The sequence below is a fragment of the Vigna unguiculata genome, chromosome 6, assembly GCF_037176805.1.
Source record: "Vigna unguiculata cultivar grain cowpea cultivar isolate G323 ecotype 2 chromosome 6, ASM3717680v1, whole genome shotgun sequence".
NCBI classification, from domain to species: Eukaryota; Viridiplantae; Streptophyta; class Magnoliopsida; order Fabales; family Fabaceae; genus Vigna; species Vigna unguiculata.
In genome coordinates this window covers 48,405,683-48,421,743 of record NC_140797.1, presented here as the reverse complement: position 1 = coordinate 48,421,743, position 16,061 = coordinate 48,405,683, and the positions used below count along the sequence as shown (strand labels likewise).

At 33.8% G+C, this 16,061-nt stretch overlaps 3 protein-coding genes across 4 annotated transcripts; all 3 read right to left on the bottom strand.

Annotated features, from left to right (window-relative positions):
• Nucleotides 1–697: 697 nt before the first annotated feature.
• LOC114187541 (uncharacterized) lies at nucleotides 698–1,286 on the bottom strand. The gene has a single exon (XM_028075817.2). The coding sequence runs from the start codon at nucleotides 1,215–1,217 to the stop codon at nucleotides 894–896; it is 324 nt and encodes a 107-aa protein (XP_027931618.2). The 5' UTR covers nucleotides 1,218–1,286; the 3' UTR covers nucleotides 698–893.
• A 4,532-nt stretch (nucleotides 1,287–5,818) lies between these two features.
• LOC114187920 (beta carbonic anhydrase 5, chloroplastic-like) lies at nucleotides 5,819–9,058 on the bottom strand. Of its 2 annotated transcripts, none has more exons than XM_028076339.2 (9): nucleotides 8,766–9,058; nucleotides 8,592–8,662; nucleotides 7,881–8,042; nucleotides 7,740–7,788; nucleotides 7,452–7,565; nucleotides 7,290–7,343; nucleotides 6,767–6,852; nucleotides 6,572–6,674; nucleotides 5,819–6,226 (listed from the first exon to the last, which is right to left on the bottom strand). In XM_028076339.2, exons 1-9 carry the CDS (start codon nucleotides 8,829–8,831, stop codon nucleotides 6,026–6,028), a joined length of 906 nt encoding a protein of 301 aa, XP_027932140.2. In that variant the 5' UTR covers nucleotides 8,832–9,058; the 3' UTR covers nucleotides 5,819–6,025. The 2 variants fall into 2 exon arrangements, with proteins under 2 accessions (XP_027932140.2, XP_027932141.2); XM_028076340.2 differs by having other exon boundaries at nucleotides 8,592–8,670; nucleotides 8,766–8,936.
• A 3,251-nt stretch (nucleotides 9,059–12,309) lies between these two features.
• Nucleotides 12,310–14,317, bottom strand: LOC114187919 (uncharacterized). The gene has a single exon (XM_028076337.2). It carries the CDS (start codon nucleotides 14,077–14,079, stop codon nucleotides 12,574–12,576), a length of 1,506 nt encoding a protein of 501 aa, XP_027932138.2. The 5' UTR covers nucleotides 14,080–14,317; the 3' UTR covers nucleotides 12,310–12,573.
• Between the last annotated feature and the right edge of the window lie 1,744 nt (nucleotides 14,318–16,061).

The window sequence follows — 16,061 nt, the reverse complement described above, 5'->3', positions numbered from 1 at the left end:
GATAAGAGAAAGTTGTCAAAATTTAGTTGTCAAAAAATCATTTTCTATTAGTTTAAATATGAAATTAATTGATAGTTATACTAATTTAACAAAGTTATTGTATTAGTTTAACTAATATATAAAAATGTAAAATAGCTATATTCGAGGTGAAGGCCCTTACATTACCCAAAAATATGATTAAATTATATATATATATATATATATATATATATATATATATATATATATAAAAGTCGATGTAAATTTAACTTTTGAAAATATCAAATAACATGTATGAAACATCGTTGGTTTAGCCGAGATTCAAGCATGGTTAACTTAATATTATTTTTTAAAACATATAATTATCACAATTTTTGTTCATCTAGAGTTGTGATTATGTTTTATTTTTGTGATTAGGATTAGGTTTTTTTTATCGATGTTGACTACTGTTACCTTTAAATCAATTTTAGCTAGATTTTTTTTAGTAAAGTGTATTTTAATCGATATCAATCGATGTCTGATAAAGTTACTTTTGTATCAACATCATGAGTGTGATTCATTTAAAAATTACCATCATAATTGGAAGTTATTTTCCATACATATTCTGTTGTTAATGAGGTTTGAGGTTTACTTGGACCTGTCTTTGCAGTAGTAGTCTATGTCATCCAGAGTTTTCTTCTCTGTGCTTTAGTTAGAAATTGACACAACATAAATAAAGTGAGTGAAACAACATATAATATAAACCGAAGATTACATTATTGAATGACAACTAAAGTAAGTACAATTTAAACAACCTTGGACAAGAACAAGAAGAACAAAATGTAAACAGTAGAGTGAATGAGTAACAGTGGAAGTCACTAGAACAAAAGCAGTAGTAGTAATAGTAACTGATACATTTCAGGAAATGTAAGTGCTCATGGGATTTTCACACCTTCAACCTTTAGCGTTGGAAGTGGCAGGGACGGCAGGGACGGCAGGGAAGTAGTTGGCACCGGAGGAAGTGGCACTGGCAGGGAAGGAAGTGGCGCCGGCAGATCAGGAACTGGCACCGGCAGATCAGGAACTGTCACCGGCAGAGCTGGGAGTGGCACTGGAAGAGTAGGTAACGCAGTTTTCGAGTCCAATGGAAGCTCTGATTTTGGCACCACGCGTGCCACTGCGATCCTTGACTCAATCATCATCCATGAAAATGTTAGAACCACCACGCTTAAAACCATTGACAAACTGCTACGACCCATTGTTCCACCACCTTTCTTAATCAATTCTCTCTGCAAACAAAGTTGGTTTTGCTAAGCTTGAGGTACTACTCGCCTCTTGGTGCCCTTTTATAGATGACATTCAATGCTGCTGCACATGGATACCCATTATTGCCATGTATTAGTATGGATGTTAACACTTAAACTAACTATAAATTCTTTTATACTATACCGTATTATTCATACTATCAACAATGTCTGCATTTCAAGATTAATTTTGGCCTCACAAATTAATCATATCAGCATCTACTTAAATCATGTTACCAGTGTTCCAGTGCCATGCGAATCTGAAAATACACATCATGTCAATCACACAAGACACTTTACAATATTTCAACGTCAGTGCATGATTGACGATGCTAATTTGATGACAGTAGCTTATTTTATGAGAGAACAGTGTATTAGCAAAGTAAACAATTACTTTTTAGTGACAAACATAACCAAATACACGCAGTTAAACTTCTTTTTTCATTTAGCAGCGTTGACAGGATTATATTCTTTGTGGTCGATGTTATGAGAGCTTTTTTCTCAACATTAGTAAGACAAGTTTTAATCAGATGTAAGTCGATGTTTTTCATTCTGCGTTCATAAGAGATATACAAGATGTTATAGTCAACCAGAAAAAACTACTTTTTTTGGTTAAGGATGTGCTGGTGAAACAACGTAATAATCTGAATTGCTCAATGATATCTGTATTAAACCAGCATTCGCGGGTACATGCATGCAATTCCACACAAAACATGGTAATAGCATGCAGTGACTCTGTGATGTCTAAAGTAATCATACTTTGGATAATAATAATAATAATAGTAATGTTGTGGTGGCACTTCAGTGGAGGAGGGGAAGTGAAGTTATGGTGGAGAGTGAAGTTTACCAGACAACAAAAAAGTTGAGCATGAAAGGTTTGGGCCAGAAGGTATTGAGATAAGAACTCGTTGGCTCCAGCTTTACCAGACGATAAAATGAAACATTTTGTCATATTGGAGGGGTCAAATCCACAGAATGAAGCTGGCACATGTAATAAACCAAAAGAACATAGTAGACTATGTTGTCTCATTATGGATAACTTGTGGCTTTTGTTCAACTTATCATGATAGTATTCCAAACACAGATTCAGCCACATGCACATCACTCTATCCGCTTCTTCTCTGCTACCTACAGCTAGATTCCTTAACCTCATTCATTTACTTTTAATTACTCATATACGTGATGAAACACAATGTAAATCTTGCAGTTTGGTAAATTTTATGAAACTACTGAAACAGATGTAAAACTAATTCATATATAATGCAGTATGCCAGAACATAAAATCGTGTCAACTATAGTATTCAGAATTTCGAGATTTGATTTCCGTCTTTAATGATTAACTATGTCAGGGTCAAATAAAATATTTCAATGAGAAGTAATAATCTTCAGTCATCAAAATTGTTGTCTTGTAGTACATAATTAAGATGCACAGCTTGTATTAGTAAAAGACATGTGCAATTTGCAGAAGTGACAGTGAAACCAGAAACAACTTGTTCTATGTAGTGGCTGATTCTTAAATGTCAGAATGAATAGTATTCATCACCTTGCTGTACAGAAGGAGGCCTCTAATTGGGAGGATGAAGTTACATGATGCAGTTCATACAATGTCCTGCATCTAGAACCTGAACTGTTCTTTAGTTTTAAATAATGCAGACAAGTGCAATGTGGCCATGAATGCTTGGATAATTTCTGTATGGTGTATAAATAATGAACAAATACTACAGCTCAGATCTTACCTATCTGAAGAGAATACAAATAGATGGAATTAAAAACCCGGAACTTAAATTGTTTGCATTCATAACTTTAGTATGCAGAATTTCAAACTCGTAAATCTTATAGTTCTGGTATGGACCAAAGATTGATAAAGCATTCTATGCTTCGAGAGAATTCTATTTTCAGTTGAATTAAGACCTTTTTTCTCGCTTACACGCATAAAAAGATTAGGATATAACATTCTATCACAGCAAGATATATATTAAATTCCAGAAGTTTTATATATTTGTATTGATTCCAAGCCTTGGTCTCGTTAAAACTAGAGTACATCAGAAAATATATTTTGATTGATTACCTCAGTAGTGCATCTTATATTTATTACATCATTTCATCACTCTGTTTCATCAGATCAAGAAACTCAATTGAAACACCAGAAGAAAAAACTCCCGCAATGAACATGGCCATGAAATAGCACAATTTCTGCGTTGGCCACCCTTTTGAAGCACATGACAGCATTGTATAAAATGACTATATGTTATGTATTTACAACCAGAAAAGTGAGGAAACGTAGTAGATTGTACAACTATGTCCAACATGAATGTCTATATCCGATACCAAACACTTTCATGTGCTGATGTGCAGGAAGTGGACACATGCATGTTCTAAAAGCTACAATGATAACAGAATTATTAAAGAATCATGTAACTGGCAGAAACAGCTAATCAGCTATATCCCTGAAATTCAATCAATAAGATGTGACATTATTTTATGGTTCAAAATAAACAAAAAGATAAGAATGAGGAAGAACTGCAATGAATTAACTTCTTTCCTGAAGAACTTTTGTTTGGTTTACCATGTCTTACTGGCATTGCATGTAACATCCTTTTTCTGCCAGACAGAATAAGATAATTCCTAGGCCTAGCTGACATAGTAAAAATTACAAAAGGTAAGCCGTTGTGTTTCTTAGCCTATTTCGAAGACAAAACTTGATGAATTTCATGAAATCAAGTTCCAATCACTACTTTCATCAATCAATAATTACATGAATTATTCCTTACGATCTACTCCTCAAGACTGAGTTCAAGACCGAGTTTCTTTTTATGTGATATATTTCTCATCAAGATGTTGTAGTGATTATGGTATTGTTGTTTTTATTATAATGGTTTAAATTAGGTCACCAAGAATTCCTCAAGACTGAGTTCAAGACCGAGTTTCTTTTTATGTGATATATTTCTCATCAAGATGTTGTAGTGATTATGGTATTGTTGTTTTTATTATAATGGTTTAAATTAGGTCACCAAGAATTCATTAGGGAAAAGTTATATTAATGTAACATCGACTTTAACTCGAATTCACAACATTTTTAACACAAAACCTTGACATAAAAGATTTATAATATTTTTCTTATATACTATTTAATTTTATTATTAATAACTAATGTGAAATTTTAATTCATACTTATAACCAGTAATTAGTTCATAACTAATAATTAGGACAAGCAGTCCATTGTATTTGGTAAACTCACTTTTAGTTACTTTCTAATTCTTTTATTAGTGAAAAATCTTATTTGGCCTCATAAATAAATAGTATTTTCTCTATTTCAAAATTATTCTTTTAACATCATATTAAACGTTTAAGAATTACTTAATAGATAGAAACTTGAACAAAAATATCTTCTCTTTTTCAAAAATTCTGTGTCTCTTTCCGATACAAATAATAGGATGTCGTAGGAAAAAAAATCATTTTTAAAATAGCTTAAGAAGACTAAAGGAACTATTATTTTAAAACAAAAAAAATTAAAAAGTTAGAAAGATTATTATTTTGAATGAGAGGGTATTTGGTAAATAAGTTTATTCAAAACTTGTACAAGTCTAGTTTCAAATCTTTTTTTATAACTTTACATTTCTCCTTCTAATTCTTAATAAATTTGCGTTTTACCCCTTTTCAAATAAGGTAGATTTTATAGCAGCATGTTAACTACTACTCAAATCAACATATAATGAAATTGTGAAGTTTATTTTTGTTTTAAAATATTGTATAAGATTAGTAGTAAAATATATAATATGAAAAGGGTATTTTAATTTAAACCAAAAAAAATGTAATTGAAATCATTAATCTATAAATAAAAACTGTAACAGTTTAAAATTAATTATAAATAACCAATAATATAATTGTATCAATCAAATAAAATAAAATTTGATATCAAAATATCATTTAAATTTGTCTATTTGTTTACTTTACATCTATTACTTAATATATAATCTATTGTTTTATACAAAAATTAACTCTAACTTTCTAGCTGTAATTAGCTTTTGTCTATCATATTGTTCAACTGGTCTGGGCCATGCCACTATCCCATTAGGCCTGCACAAACATGCAATGAAGCACAAGCAATTTATTTCCTGCACTCCTATAATTGATTCTTGTACCTCTCCAATACACTGGAATGATAAAGTAACCTTTCAGAGTTTTTACACCTTTCAGAAAATGTTATTTAAAGTGCAATAAAAAAAACTTTACATATATTTCAAAAACATTCTATAAAACTTAATTATGGAATGAAAGATATAAGATATATAATCCAGAATAAATATTTAACTATTTCATATAATTCAGTGAGGAAATAACCTATACATTTATCATTATAAACTGACATCTTTAAAACTGAATTCAAAAACATTTTGAAATGTCATTTCCAAAAGATTAGTAGATTCAAAATCATTTGACAAAGCAAATCCTTCAAAGGAAAATTGGTGGGTTGGTGGGGAAATAATTCTGAAGAGTGTGGTTTAAACAACATTTAGAAAACCCGTGTAGATTATTGGGAAAACAGAATAAACATATTTGAGAGGGAATCAAATAACATAGATTTCATCAAACCAAGAGTACATTATGACCTCAACGTTTCTTCAAAATGCTACAACAGACACACTCACATGGTAGGGGTTTATTCAAATCAATCCATATATCTATCTAATAAATACTACAAAATACATAACTCGGCCTATGCAAACTTCGATGCATTACACAGGAAAATAAATGTTCAAACTTCAACGCCAAAATATTTTGTTTTTGGCAGCAATTCTGCCATTTTCCTCCAACTTAGTTCCCCGGTAATCAAGTGTCCATTTCTCAAATGAACAGTCAACGAAGTTGTAGTAACCACCATGAATACAGAGTTCTTTATTCGCCACCTTTTCTTCTATCCAGGGGTAAGTAAGTAGGTTCAACAAGGAATGGTTGATTGATTCCTGCATAACAAGAACATCTAAAGCATTAAACTTGAAAGTATTCAACATTTTGCAGAAAGGTGTTTGATTTCTCAACATGAACTTCAGTTAAGGAGTTAGGACTGTCAGAAAATAGGGCAGAGTGATTCATCGAGGCATCTTTTCTTTTTGACAGATTTCATTTCTACAATGCATTGGAAGCCAATACAGGAGTCAACATTCAAATCCCCAATTATACATTACAATCAAGTATTTTTAGATACAAAAATCCAAAACTGGGGAGAAGGATTAACAGAATGAAAAAGCAACAGAAAACATAATACAAACACACACACATAAATCTAAGAACAAAAATGTATATATCACCTTCTCACAATGCGTGCACTGCTCATCAAAGCTGAGGTTAGAAGCAGCAGCCTTGGCTTTTGTTCTTGCCTTCTTCCCACCAATGACCCAACTTTTTATAAAACTACCAATACAAAAGTATATTTTTAATTTAGAAATGTATGGCACATTTCATTCCAAAAAAGCTTAAGGACAACCAAATCCAAAATTAAGTACCTTTTTTCAACATCATCATCTTCCATACTCATCAGGGCACGAATACCGCCACAGCAGCTGTGGCCAATGACTAAGATGTTCTCAACCTGCAACGAATGAAAGAACAAATCTCAGAGCTTTTGGACCAGTAATTTAGAAAATTATTAGAACCTTATGCAATCAAATATTTTGCAGATATTTCTTGCAAGCCTCGAGTACTAGACGCTATGTCTTATGAGATGTTATTAAAACACGGTCGATTTCGCTTGTTTCCAAGTTCAATGAAGTATTTTGCAATCAACTTAGCATTGCTTTTATAAATAAATAAGACACAAAAAATTCAATCTCTACATAAAAGTTGTAGTTATCATAAAATCAGTCGATATTTAACAAAAGTCATTTTGAACTTCAAAAAACTACGCAATCCGCCAGAAGAAACTGAGAATAATTAAATAGATGATAGATAAAGTAACAAGAGCATTAGAAGTTTCAAATGATGAGGATGAATCTTGCCTTACAAATTCTAAGTAAAAAAAATGCTTACCAGAAGGGAGTTCACAGCAAATTCCAAAGCGGCATTTGTTTCTGAGGGTCCACTCTGCACCGGGAAAAAGGAATTAGAAGGGTATCTCTTTCGTTCAGAAATTAGCAATAATAATAATATGGTCAACACTGGCAGCCAAACCAATTGCAGTGAGACTTGTACCTCAAAGGTAGGAACCAAATTAGCAATATTGCGAATCATGAATGCTTCACCTGGTTGAAATCCCAGGATATTAGAGGGGCATACTCTAGAATCTGCACAAGCAATAACCATGAACTGTTCTGGCAATTGTTAGTAAAGAATGCTTATTTATTAATGCTTCAGTAGAAAACATGAAATGAACTAAATGGAATAAGAACCAAACCATAAATGACAAATTAATAAACAACCAAAGGCTTGGCCGAAAGGGTGTATAGGTAAAATAGGAGACAGAAGACAGAGGTCAATTACCTTTGGTGTTTGAACCTTCGCAAGATTTTCAAAGTGATCAATGTCTTTCCTGCCATAAAATAAACAGTATTATATAAGCTTCTTTTCCCTAAACTAGGCATAAAAAATGAACATTTCAAATAAGGGCTTTCTGAAGCTTACAAGTATTTATTCTTTTTAAAATTTAGAAACCTGTCTTTCAGGTCATTAAATATATCACACCCATCTTCAGCATCAACTAAAGTACTTAGCTTGTTGTTATTAAGTTTCTCTGTAAATCCCGGAGGCCCCATTGAAGCCTTTAAAGTGCAACCTTGATTTCTCCTGCAAACATTAGAACATCATATAGAATGCACGTAAAAAGAAAAGGAAGAATTGATCAATTAATTGTGTTTACTTCTACGAAATAGCTGCAAAAACTGTAATCTATTCAGACAAATGTTAGAATTTGGGCCCGAACATACTGATTACACGGAAGGAACATTAGATCTGCATACTCATTAATAGATTGAGTATTAACATATTTAAAGTTATCAAACAGGAGAAGATTGCAATATCATTAAGCAACTAAGCACAAGGCATCTGCAATTCTGTAACCTAAATCAGCTAGGGATCAGAACGGAGAATACTCAGTTTTACCCATTAAATTCGTTTTTCACTCAATGTTTAGGGGATACTCAACGTTTATAACCATTTTCATTTATCTTTGCCAGATTAACATTTACAAATCCACTAAACAAAGTAAAGATTGGATCTTGCAAGTTTCAGCTAATTAAACTAGCTAGGAACGAACACCCAAGACATGAAAATCAACACAAGACTAGAAAATAAGAGAACCGAGCATGATTGAAGCAGAGGCAGATGGGCACTGACCTAAATGCCGTGAAGAAACTGAAATGGGTATGCTCAAAGTTCCCCTTTTTCGGCGCGGAGTAACCAAAGATCTGCTTATCTATAACGATTAGTGCATTCAAAATTCACAAGTAGAATAAGAAAATGGGCATGTTAGAGATAAAACACGAGATGTGAGTACAGAACAATAAATACCGTTGATGTGGCAGGTTTGGAAGCAAAGGGATCAGAGGAAAGAGAGAATGGTGCAGGAACTGCCATTACTGAAATGAAACTGAAAACAAGGTTGAAGTGTGAATAAAAGAGGCATTGTTTTGTTGGGAATTAAAATAGTAGTTGGTGAAGTTGGTTAGAGTCATGTGTTGCTGGATTGTCTCCAAGAAAGACGGAGAAATCAAGGTATTTAAACAAAGGTAAAAGGGACAACAAAAAGGTTATTCCTTTGCTCCTCCACCACCAGTTACCCATGATGTGGTGATGGTACTCTGTCTCAACCTTTGCTTTTGACTTTCTGACCTCTCTCACAGATCACAATTCCATTTAAGCCCACAAGAGGATAAGACCAAGTAAATTTTTGGAAAGTTCTAGAATATTACATGTGTACGGTGAAAATAGAAAGTACCCCCAAAAGGAAATTCAGAGATAGATCAAGAGACGCAGATATAAGCCTGTGTTCATATCAGATCAATCATACACCCTATTTCTACTGTTATTTCTTCTGATAAGTAGATATTTTTTGTTTGTAATTTTTTTTGTTTAACTATGAGTTAGGTACAGTTTGAGTTATTTCATTGTTTTTTATGTTAATGATGATAATAACAACATGATAATAATAACAACATAATATATTTGTGATGGAAGATTTACACATATGAGATAACAAATTCATCTTTCAATATTGTAGAAAAAAAAAAAAAAAAACCAGATGTATGACTAGTCACTTCTAGGTGATATGGGAATCATTTAAAAAATATGATAAATCAATGAAAATAATTAAAAGACTAAAATTAAATGTGAAAATAAGTGTTTGTTTTTATCTAATCACTATACATGAATGGTGCAAATTTGAGATTCCTTTAGAAAAGCTACTTTGACCATAAGGGAATTAGGACCTTAGAAATTCTCTAGAGTTTATATCCAACAAGTCCATTCATGTTTGGCAATGATATAAAGAATTTGAACTCCGTGTTTGAATGATAAAACACAGGGATGGAATTAGAGAGGATAAAATAAAGAAGAGATGAATATTTTCTCTCTTCTTTTTTTGTTTTAATTTGTTAAAAAAGTAAGAACAATGAAATAAAGTTTGGTTGTATTTTATTTTTGAATTCCTTTGTCCTCTGTTGCTTTTCTTCTTTATTTTATTCTTCGCGTAAACAGAGCATAAGACGACAAGAAAAAAAAAACATCAAAAATTCCAAATGCTTGAGAATGGAGAATCTTTGTCTTTGAGATTGTAGCTCACATTTAGCCAAGACGTCTATTTATATGGATTACACGTGTAAAATGATGAGAAACTGAAACAATTGTTGCAAAAAGGACAACAAATGAAACAGCAATAGCACAGATTGAGGCAGATTCTAAGTATGTAAAAACTATGTTAATAGTTGGGTAGGATCATAATGAGTTTGGATTTGCCTACATTAAAAGTAAGTTTACTCGGTCTGTGCCATTGCTACAGAAAATAAATATAATATATTAACTTACTTTATTCTTTAAATGTTGATGTTAATCCATTCTGGTTTTGGAGACAAAAAACTATAATAATTCTCTAAATTTGTAAATCTGTGATTTTAAAAAATTGATTATTTATATATCTTATGGTATAAACATTTATGTAAGTGTTGGCAAATTTTAAATAATTTATTATGTATTCATAAATTGTTTACAATTTTTTTAATAAACTCTTCAAAATAATTTATGAAACGCCTTATTTTGACCTTGTTTTCACTTAACTTTAAAAAAAAAAATGCATAAGTAATTATATGAAAAATACCAATTTAATAAAAAAAAATAGTTAACATTTTTACCCAAAAACAATCCTCGAAAAAACCAAACATGGTGATTTACATCTTAAAAGCATTAATTTTGTGGACAACAAAATATTTTATTTGCAAAACAGAAATGGCAACAGGTCGTAAATGGTAGTATTTAAGTCTTTTTATACTGAGGTTAGAAGTGAACTTAATTAATTTATATTAAAAACATTAAAAAAATAACTGAAAATTTTACAAGAAAAATAATTACAAATAAAAGGATAAAATTTAATTTCGAACAATTAAATAAATTTGAACCGAATTAAGTACATAAGCATGCGAATCCAAGCACCTTAACCAAAACCCACACAAATTGAAACCATCCAACCCTAATGGTTTCTCGGAAAGATTTGGATCTACAAGTAACAACTTACAGACTACGTTAGATTGGGCTTTTTTGGCCCAAACCGGCCTGTTGTTTAGTCCAATTAAATTATAAGGAATTAAATTAACTGATAATAAAGTTTATAAACAAACACAGTTATAATTAAAATCAGAAGCAAAATTTCTAATTTCATACTTTATAAAACCGGCATAATCGTTAATACTTATTTTAACAAATAAATCAACGTTTCAGTGAAATTTTAAACAAAGAGGCGCAGGACGAGGGAAAAATGGACAGAAAAGCATGTTCAAACGCAGACCTAATTTAATCAAATTAGGATGTTTGATTTGAGTCAAATGATTTTGTTGGAATGATCCTCGTGAGTCTGATAAAAGCCTACGAGTGAGGGACCAGACCTACATTGGAAGCATTACAATTTTAGAAGAAAGAAAAATGGAAATAGTTCAACATATTTATGACACCCCAATCTCTGGTCCATGCACGTATTCAATTATTAGTGATTGAGGTAGCTAACAAGTACCCTTAAAAACTCAAGATTCATTTTTGCATAGCAGAAAGTTATTCTTTCTGCTGAATCCTTCCCAAGATTCAAATGCACAGCAGAAAGGAAGAAGAGGACTAATACTTACTCGCCGCATTGATTTTTGCTTAATATCAAGCAGATGTTAACTATATCAGCCTGTTTCTGACTGAAAGCGAACAAAAGCACAGGCACAGGAACAACAATTTAAGGTACAAATTCAATAGTTTATAGGTAAATCTTAAAAAAAAAAAAAAAAAAGATGCTAGTAACATGTTAAGTAAAATTTATTTAATCACATGAAATGAAATTGTGGATGATATAGTATTAGACATTCCATGAATCCCAATCAATTTCAACCAACAGTAAGGGGTGTGTGTAGGAACTTAAAAAGAGTATGGTAGTAGCATTTGTGGAAGAATAATAACATACCAAAACACATACACACCATTGGACTTGTAGGCAAATACCAGTTATTTGGCACTTTAAAAGCTTGGTCAAGTGTCCTAAACCACCACCATCTAACAGTACAACCAAAGACCTGATCTTATTGCATTTTAAAAAACACTACTTTGGTGAAATGAGACACTGAGAGGGAGTACCAGTAATGCTCCAAGATAAAAAAGCTTCAACTTTTCCCATTCACTACATGGAACAGGGGGAACAATTAGCAAGCAAAAACTTTTCTTGTTCAGAAAAGCCACAAAATTACCAAAGAAGAACCCAATAGATAAAACAGCACAATACAACTGAATCAATAGAACATGAAAACAAACAATGCGAGCATGTTTTGCCTAATTAGTTAGTCTGCCAACAAAAATAATCTACTGCATGTGATTGTTAGAGAGAGAGAGTAGATTAAAGTTGAATGAGTAATATATCCTTCCTGAACAAAACAGAACAGAACAGGAGAGAAAGAAAAGAAATACTCCTCAGATAGTTGAAAACTTGGCGAGGAAGTATTTGGCGAAAGTTATTAAAAGACTAACAAAACAAGAACAAAAAAGGAGCTCATCAGCTTCATTTGGTGCCACGAGTACCGGCATACAAGAAAGTAACCATCATCTAACACAACAAAAAAGCAGGGTGGACAACCTAGAACTAATGACCCTTAACCTTGTCATCTGCAACAGCATTCAGAATAGGCAAGCTACTAAGGAACTCGTCCAGCCCCTCAAAAAACCCAATCCCTTCAATATTATCCTCAGCATTCCCATTCCCATTTTCATTCCCTTCATCCACTTCATGCAAAGACTCCTCCACCTCATTGCTGAACTCCACATTCAAATCCAACTTCCCCAAGTTCCTCTCACTCCTCCTCCTACAACCACCCAACGCACCCTTCTTACCAGAATCTGGCGCCGCCGCCGCCGCAACACCATCAACATCCGCAACCTCACCATTCTCCACATTCCCATTAACATCCCCACCACCACCACTATGACTATGGACCCCTCTCCTAGGCCTCTCAATCGGTTCCCTCCTCACACCACCACCGCTACCATTTCTTCTCTTCCTCCCCCTCTTCCTCGTCCTCTTCTTTGTCTCCGTCGCCATCCCTTTCTGATTCCCGCCATGCCAATCATCATCATCGGAATCATCCTTCGTCGTGTCGGAACCCTCCGCGAACTCCGCGGACGCGTCATCATCGTAGAAAACATAAGGCTCCTTCTGCTGCTTCCCACCCTGCTGCTCCTCCCCTTTGAAAGCGCAAGGAATCAAAGGGGAAAAAGGGTTCCACTTCGAAGAAGAACCGCTAATGTCTCTAAAATCTCCAGAAAACCCCACGGGGAAAAAACCCCAACTGCTAAACGAGCCAAGACCATCTTCCGGCGGCGGCCGTACCACCACCGCATGAAACCCCCTCCGACAACTCTGACACCGCAACGTACAATCCACGTACACCTTCGGATACTCGTACATAACGTAACAATAAGGGCATGCGGTCCAGAAACTCGCCCCTTCGCTCCCGGTCTCAGTCTCCCGAGTCAACTCGCTCGCATTGTCCTCCTGACTCGGAACCTCCACCTCCACCCAAGGCCTGGGGCTTTTCTCCCGCTGAGGGACTTGGTACGGGGTCGGAGTCGGATTCGGGTTTAAGTTCGGTTGCGGAGGTTGAATCGGGAAAAAGGTAACCGGAGGAGCGGGAGGTTGCGGCGGCGGTGGAGGAGGAGGCGGGGGAGGGGGTTGAGTGAGGAGTCTGAGTTGGGTGTCGTAGTAGGCTTTCTTGGTGGAGTTGGAGAGTACGGACCAGGCGTCGTTGACGAGAGTAAACGCGTGAGCGGCGAAGGCAAACGGGTTGTGGTGAGGGTCGAGCTGGGTGGCGAGGCGGCGGTACTGCGCGGCGATATAGTCGATGTTCTGAGTGTAACGGAGGACTTGGAGGATGGCGTACCAGTCGAGGTGGTCGTTGATCCGGGCCTCGCCGGCCATGAGGGTATCGATAACCGTGAGAAGAAGCTGGGTGGGCTCGTATCTCGGGTCGGACTCTCGGGCTCGAATCGCAAATGAGCGAGCCCCGTGCAAGTCACGTGCGCTTAAAACCTTGTTCGCCGTGTATAGCCACCGCTCCGCCTCCCCTCTCGTCCCTCCTCCGTGACCCTCCATTCACAACAAAACTGAAACCGCTTTTTTTCTTTGCTTCTCCCTCACTCCCTCCTCACTCACATTCTCTCTGTGCTCACCTTAATTGGAACGAGTATGAGAGTTGAGAGGGCGTTTTGGTAATTTCACTACAAATTGTAGAAACGAGTTTCACATGGCCATGGAATGCTGACATCGACATTGACCTTGCTCACACATGAACAACAACACCCTCTTCATCTTCTTCTACCATTCCTCTTCCTTCTCCCATATCTCATTTATATGCCTTCTTCAGACAAAGACAAACTATGTTTCACGCTGGGACCCACCTTCCCACATTTGACTTCCCTCCTCTCATATTAAACGCTGTCGCTTTACATTCTCTTCTAAATTTCCTTGCATGCTCTCTCTTTCTACACACTACATTATTTTTCATTGCCCATATTTTATTCTGAATAAATCAGTTTTTTCGGTTTTCAGTTTTCTAAATTGTATTTAAACGGTTTTCAAGTTAATTAGAAACGGTGCATGTCACGCCCTTGTCGGTCATAATCCTATTTTTATCTATATTTTTTTAAAGCTGCTAAATGTAACTTGCAAACTAATTAATGCACTCAAAATATTTATTCAACACAGTTAATGCAAAGTACTCAAATTAAATATTTATTATACTTTTTTCTTTATTATTTTCCTTCTTTTATTACTTTAATAAATATCCCCGCAAACATTCATTGTGGTTTTTTTGGTGTTTTAAATCATCGGAAACGCATGGAATTTCTGAGTTTTACCATCCTTAAAACATTTTTTTTTTTGTTTTTTCTCGAATGAAAATTACAAGAAGGGGAAAATCTTAAAGTAAGTAAATTAAGTGAAGTGTGATTCTGAAAATTATAGTATAAAAAAAAAGCAATTGGTCCCAACTTTTATCCGAAAAAAAAATCCACACCAAACAATTTTTGTAGAAATTTCAAACTCGTGCCCATTTTATTTAAACAGTGATGTTATTACGTGTGCAACTCCTCCACCCTCTATTTTAACAACTACTAGTAATAGTACTCTCATTATTTTTGGGAAACTACAATTCGCCCAAAAAATTAATAATTGGGTATTTTTGGTCATTTCTTTTCATAAATTAGACCCAACCAAGACCCTACGATAACGATTTTTTTTTTCTTTTTGGATTAATAGTATTTTTTATTTTCAATTTAAATAATAACAAAACAAAACAAAAAATCATATAAAATAACTACATCCGCTGCGCAATTCACTGTTCAATAGATTAAATCTAACCATTCATGGTCATTGAAACTTCATTTTTCATAATTAAAATTGCAAAAATAAAAATAAAAATACTTTTTCTATAAGTTTTACTCATGGAATTTACATAAATTGAAAGTAAAATTACTAAAGCTTAAAATCATAAATTTTACTTTAATTAATAACAATCAACTTCAAAGACGATAATTTTAAAAATGCATGTTACATAAAACAGTTCAATTACGGACAGAAATTAAAGTTTTTCAATTAACTAAGGATTGGATTGAATGTAAATTGCTTGATGATGTGGAATCATATAAAGTTCAAGATAAAAATAATAAATTGGATCTGGAAAAAAAATAAATGAGTGTAGAAAAGAATTATACTAATTAACAGAAACTGAAAAAATAAATTAATGTGCATAATAAAACGGCTTTCTCAATAATTATTATTCATGTGCGTTTTAGAGTTTTTTTTTTTCTTGGACCCCTCTAATTTTAAACTTCTTAACAGTTGTTAAACTTACTATGTACACAACATTTGTCAATTGCATTAGGTCCATGATTTCAGGTAAAATGATTACATATATTTACAACGTTGCAAAAATACGTGTTTTCTATAAATGTTCTCTACACTCTTTAATTTATCAAAAATATATTTCTGGATAATGTACCCTAAATAACTATTATTTATTAGTCTCACGACTTGTCACGACACCTCGTTGAGTTTTTAGATTTATTTTTTATTTA

Bases quoted from the DNA above. Each gene is read 5' to 3' on its own strand.
- LOC114187920 (XM_028076339.2), bottom strand. From the start codon at position 8,831: ATGGCAGTTCCTGCACCATTCTCTCTTTCCTCTGATCCCTTTGCTTCC. The intron at 6,853-7,289 runs GTAAGCATTTTT...CATTCGTTGCAG, and splicing joins TTGCTGTGAACTCCCTTCTG to GTTGAGAACATCTTAGTCAT. The intron at 6,227-6,571 runs GTGATATATACA...CTTGTTATGCAG, and splicing joins AGTGCACGCATTGTGAGAAG to GAATCAATCAACCATTCCTT.
- LOC114187541 (XM_028075817.2), bottom strand. From the start codon at position 1,217: ATGGGTCGTAGCAGTTTGTCAATGGTTTTAAGCGTGGTGGTTCTAACA.
- LOC114187919 (XM_028076337.2), bottom strand. From the start codon at position 14,079: ATGGAGGGTCACGGAGGAGGGACGAGAGGGGAGGCGGAGCGGTGGCTA.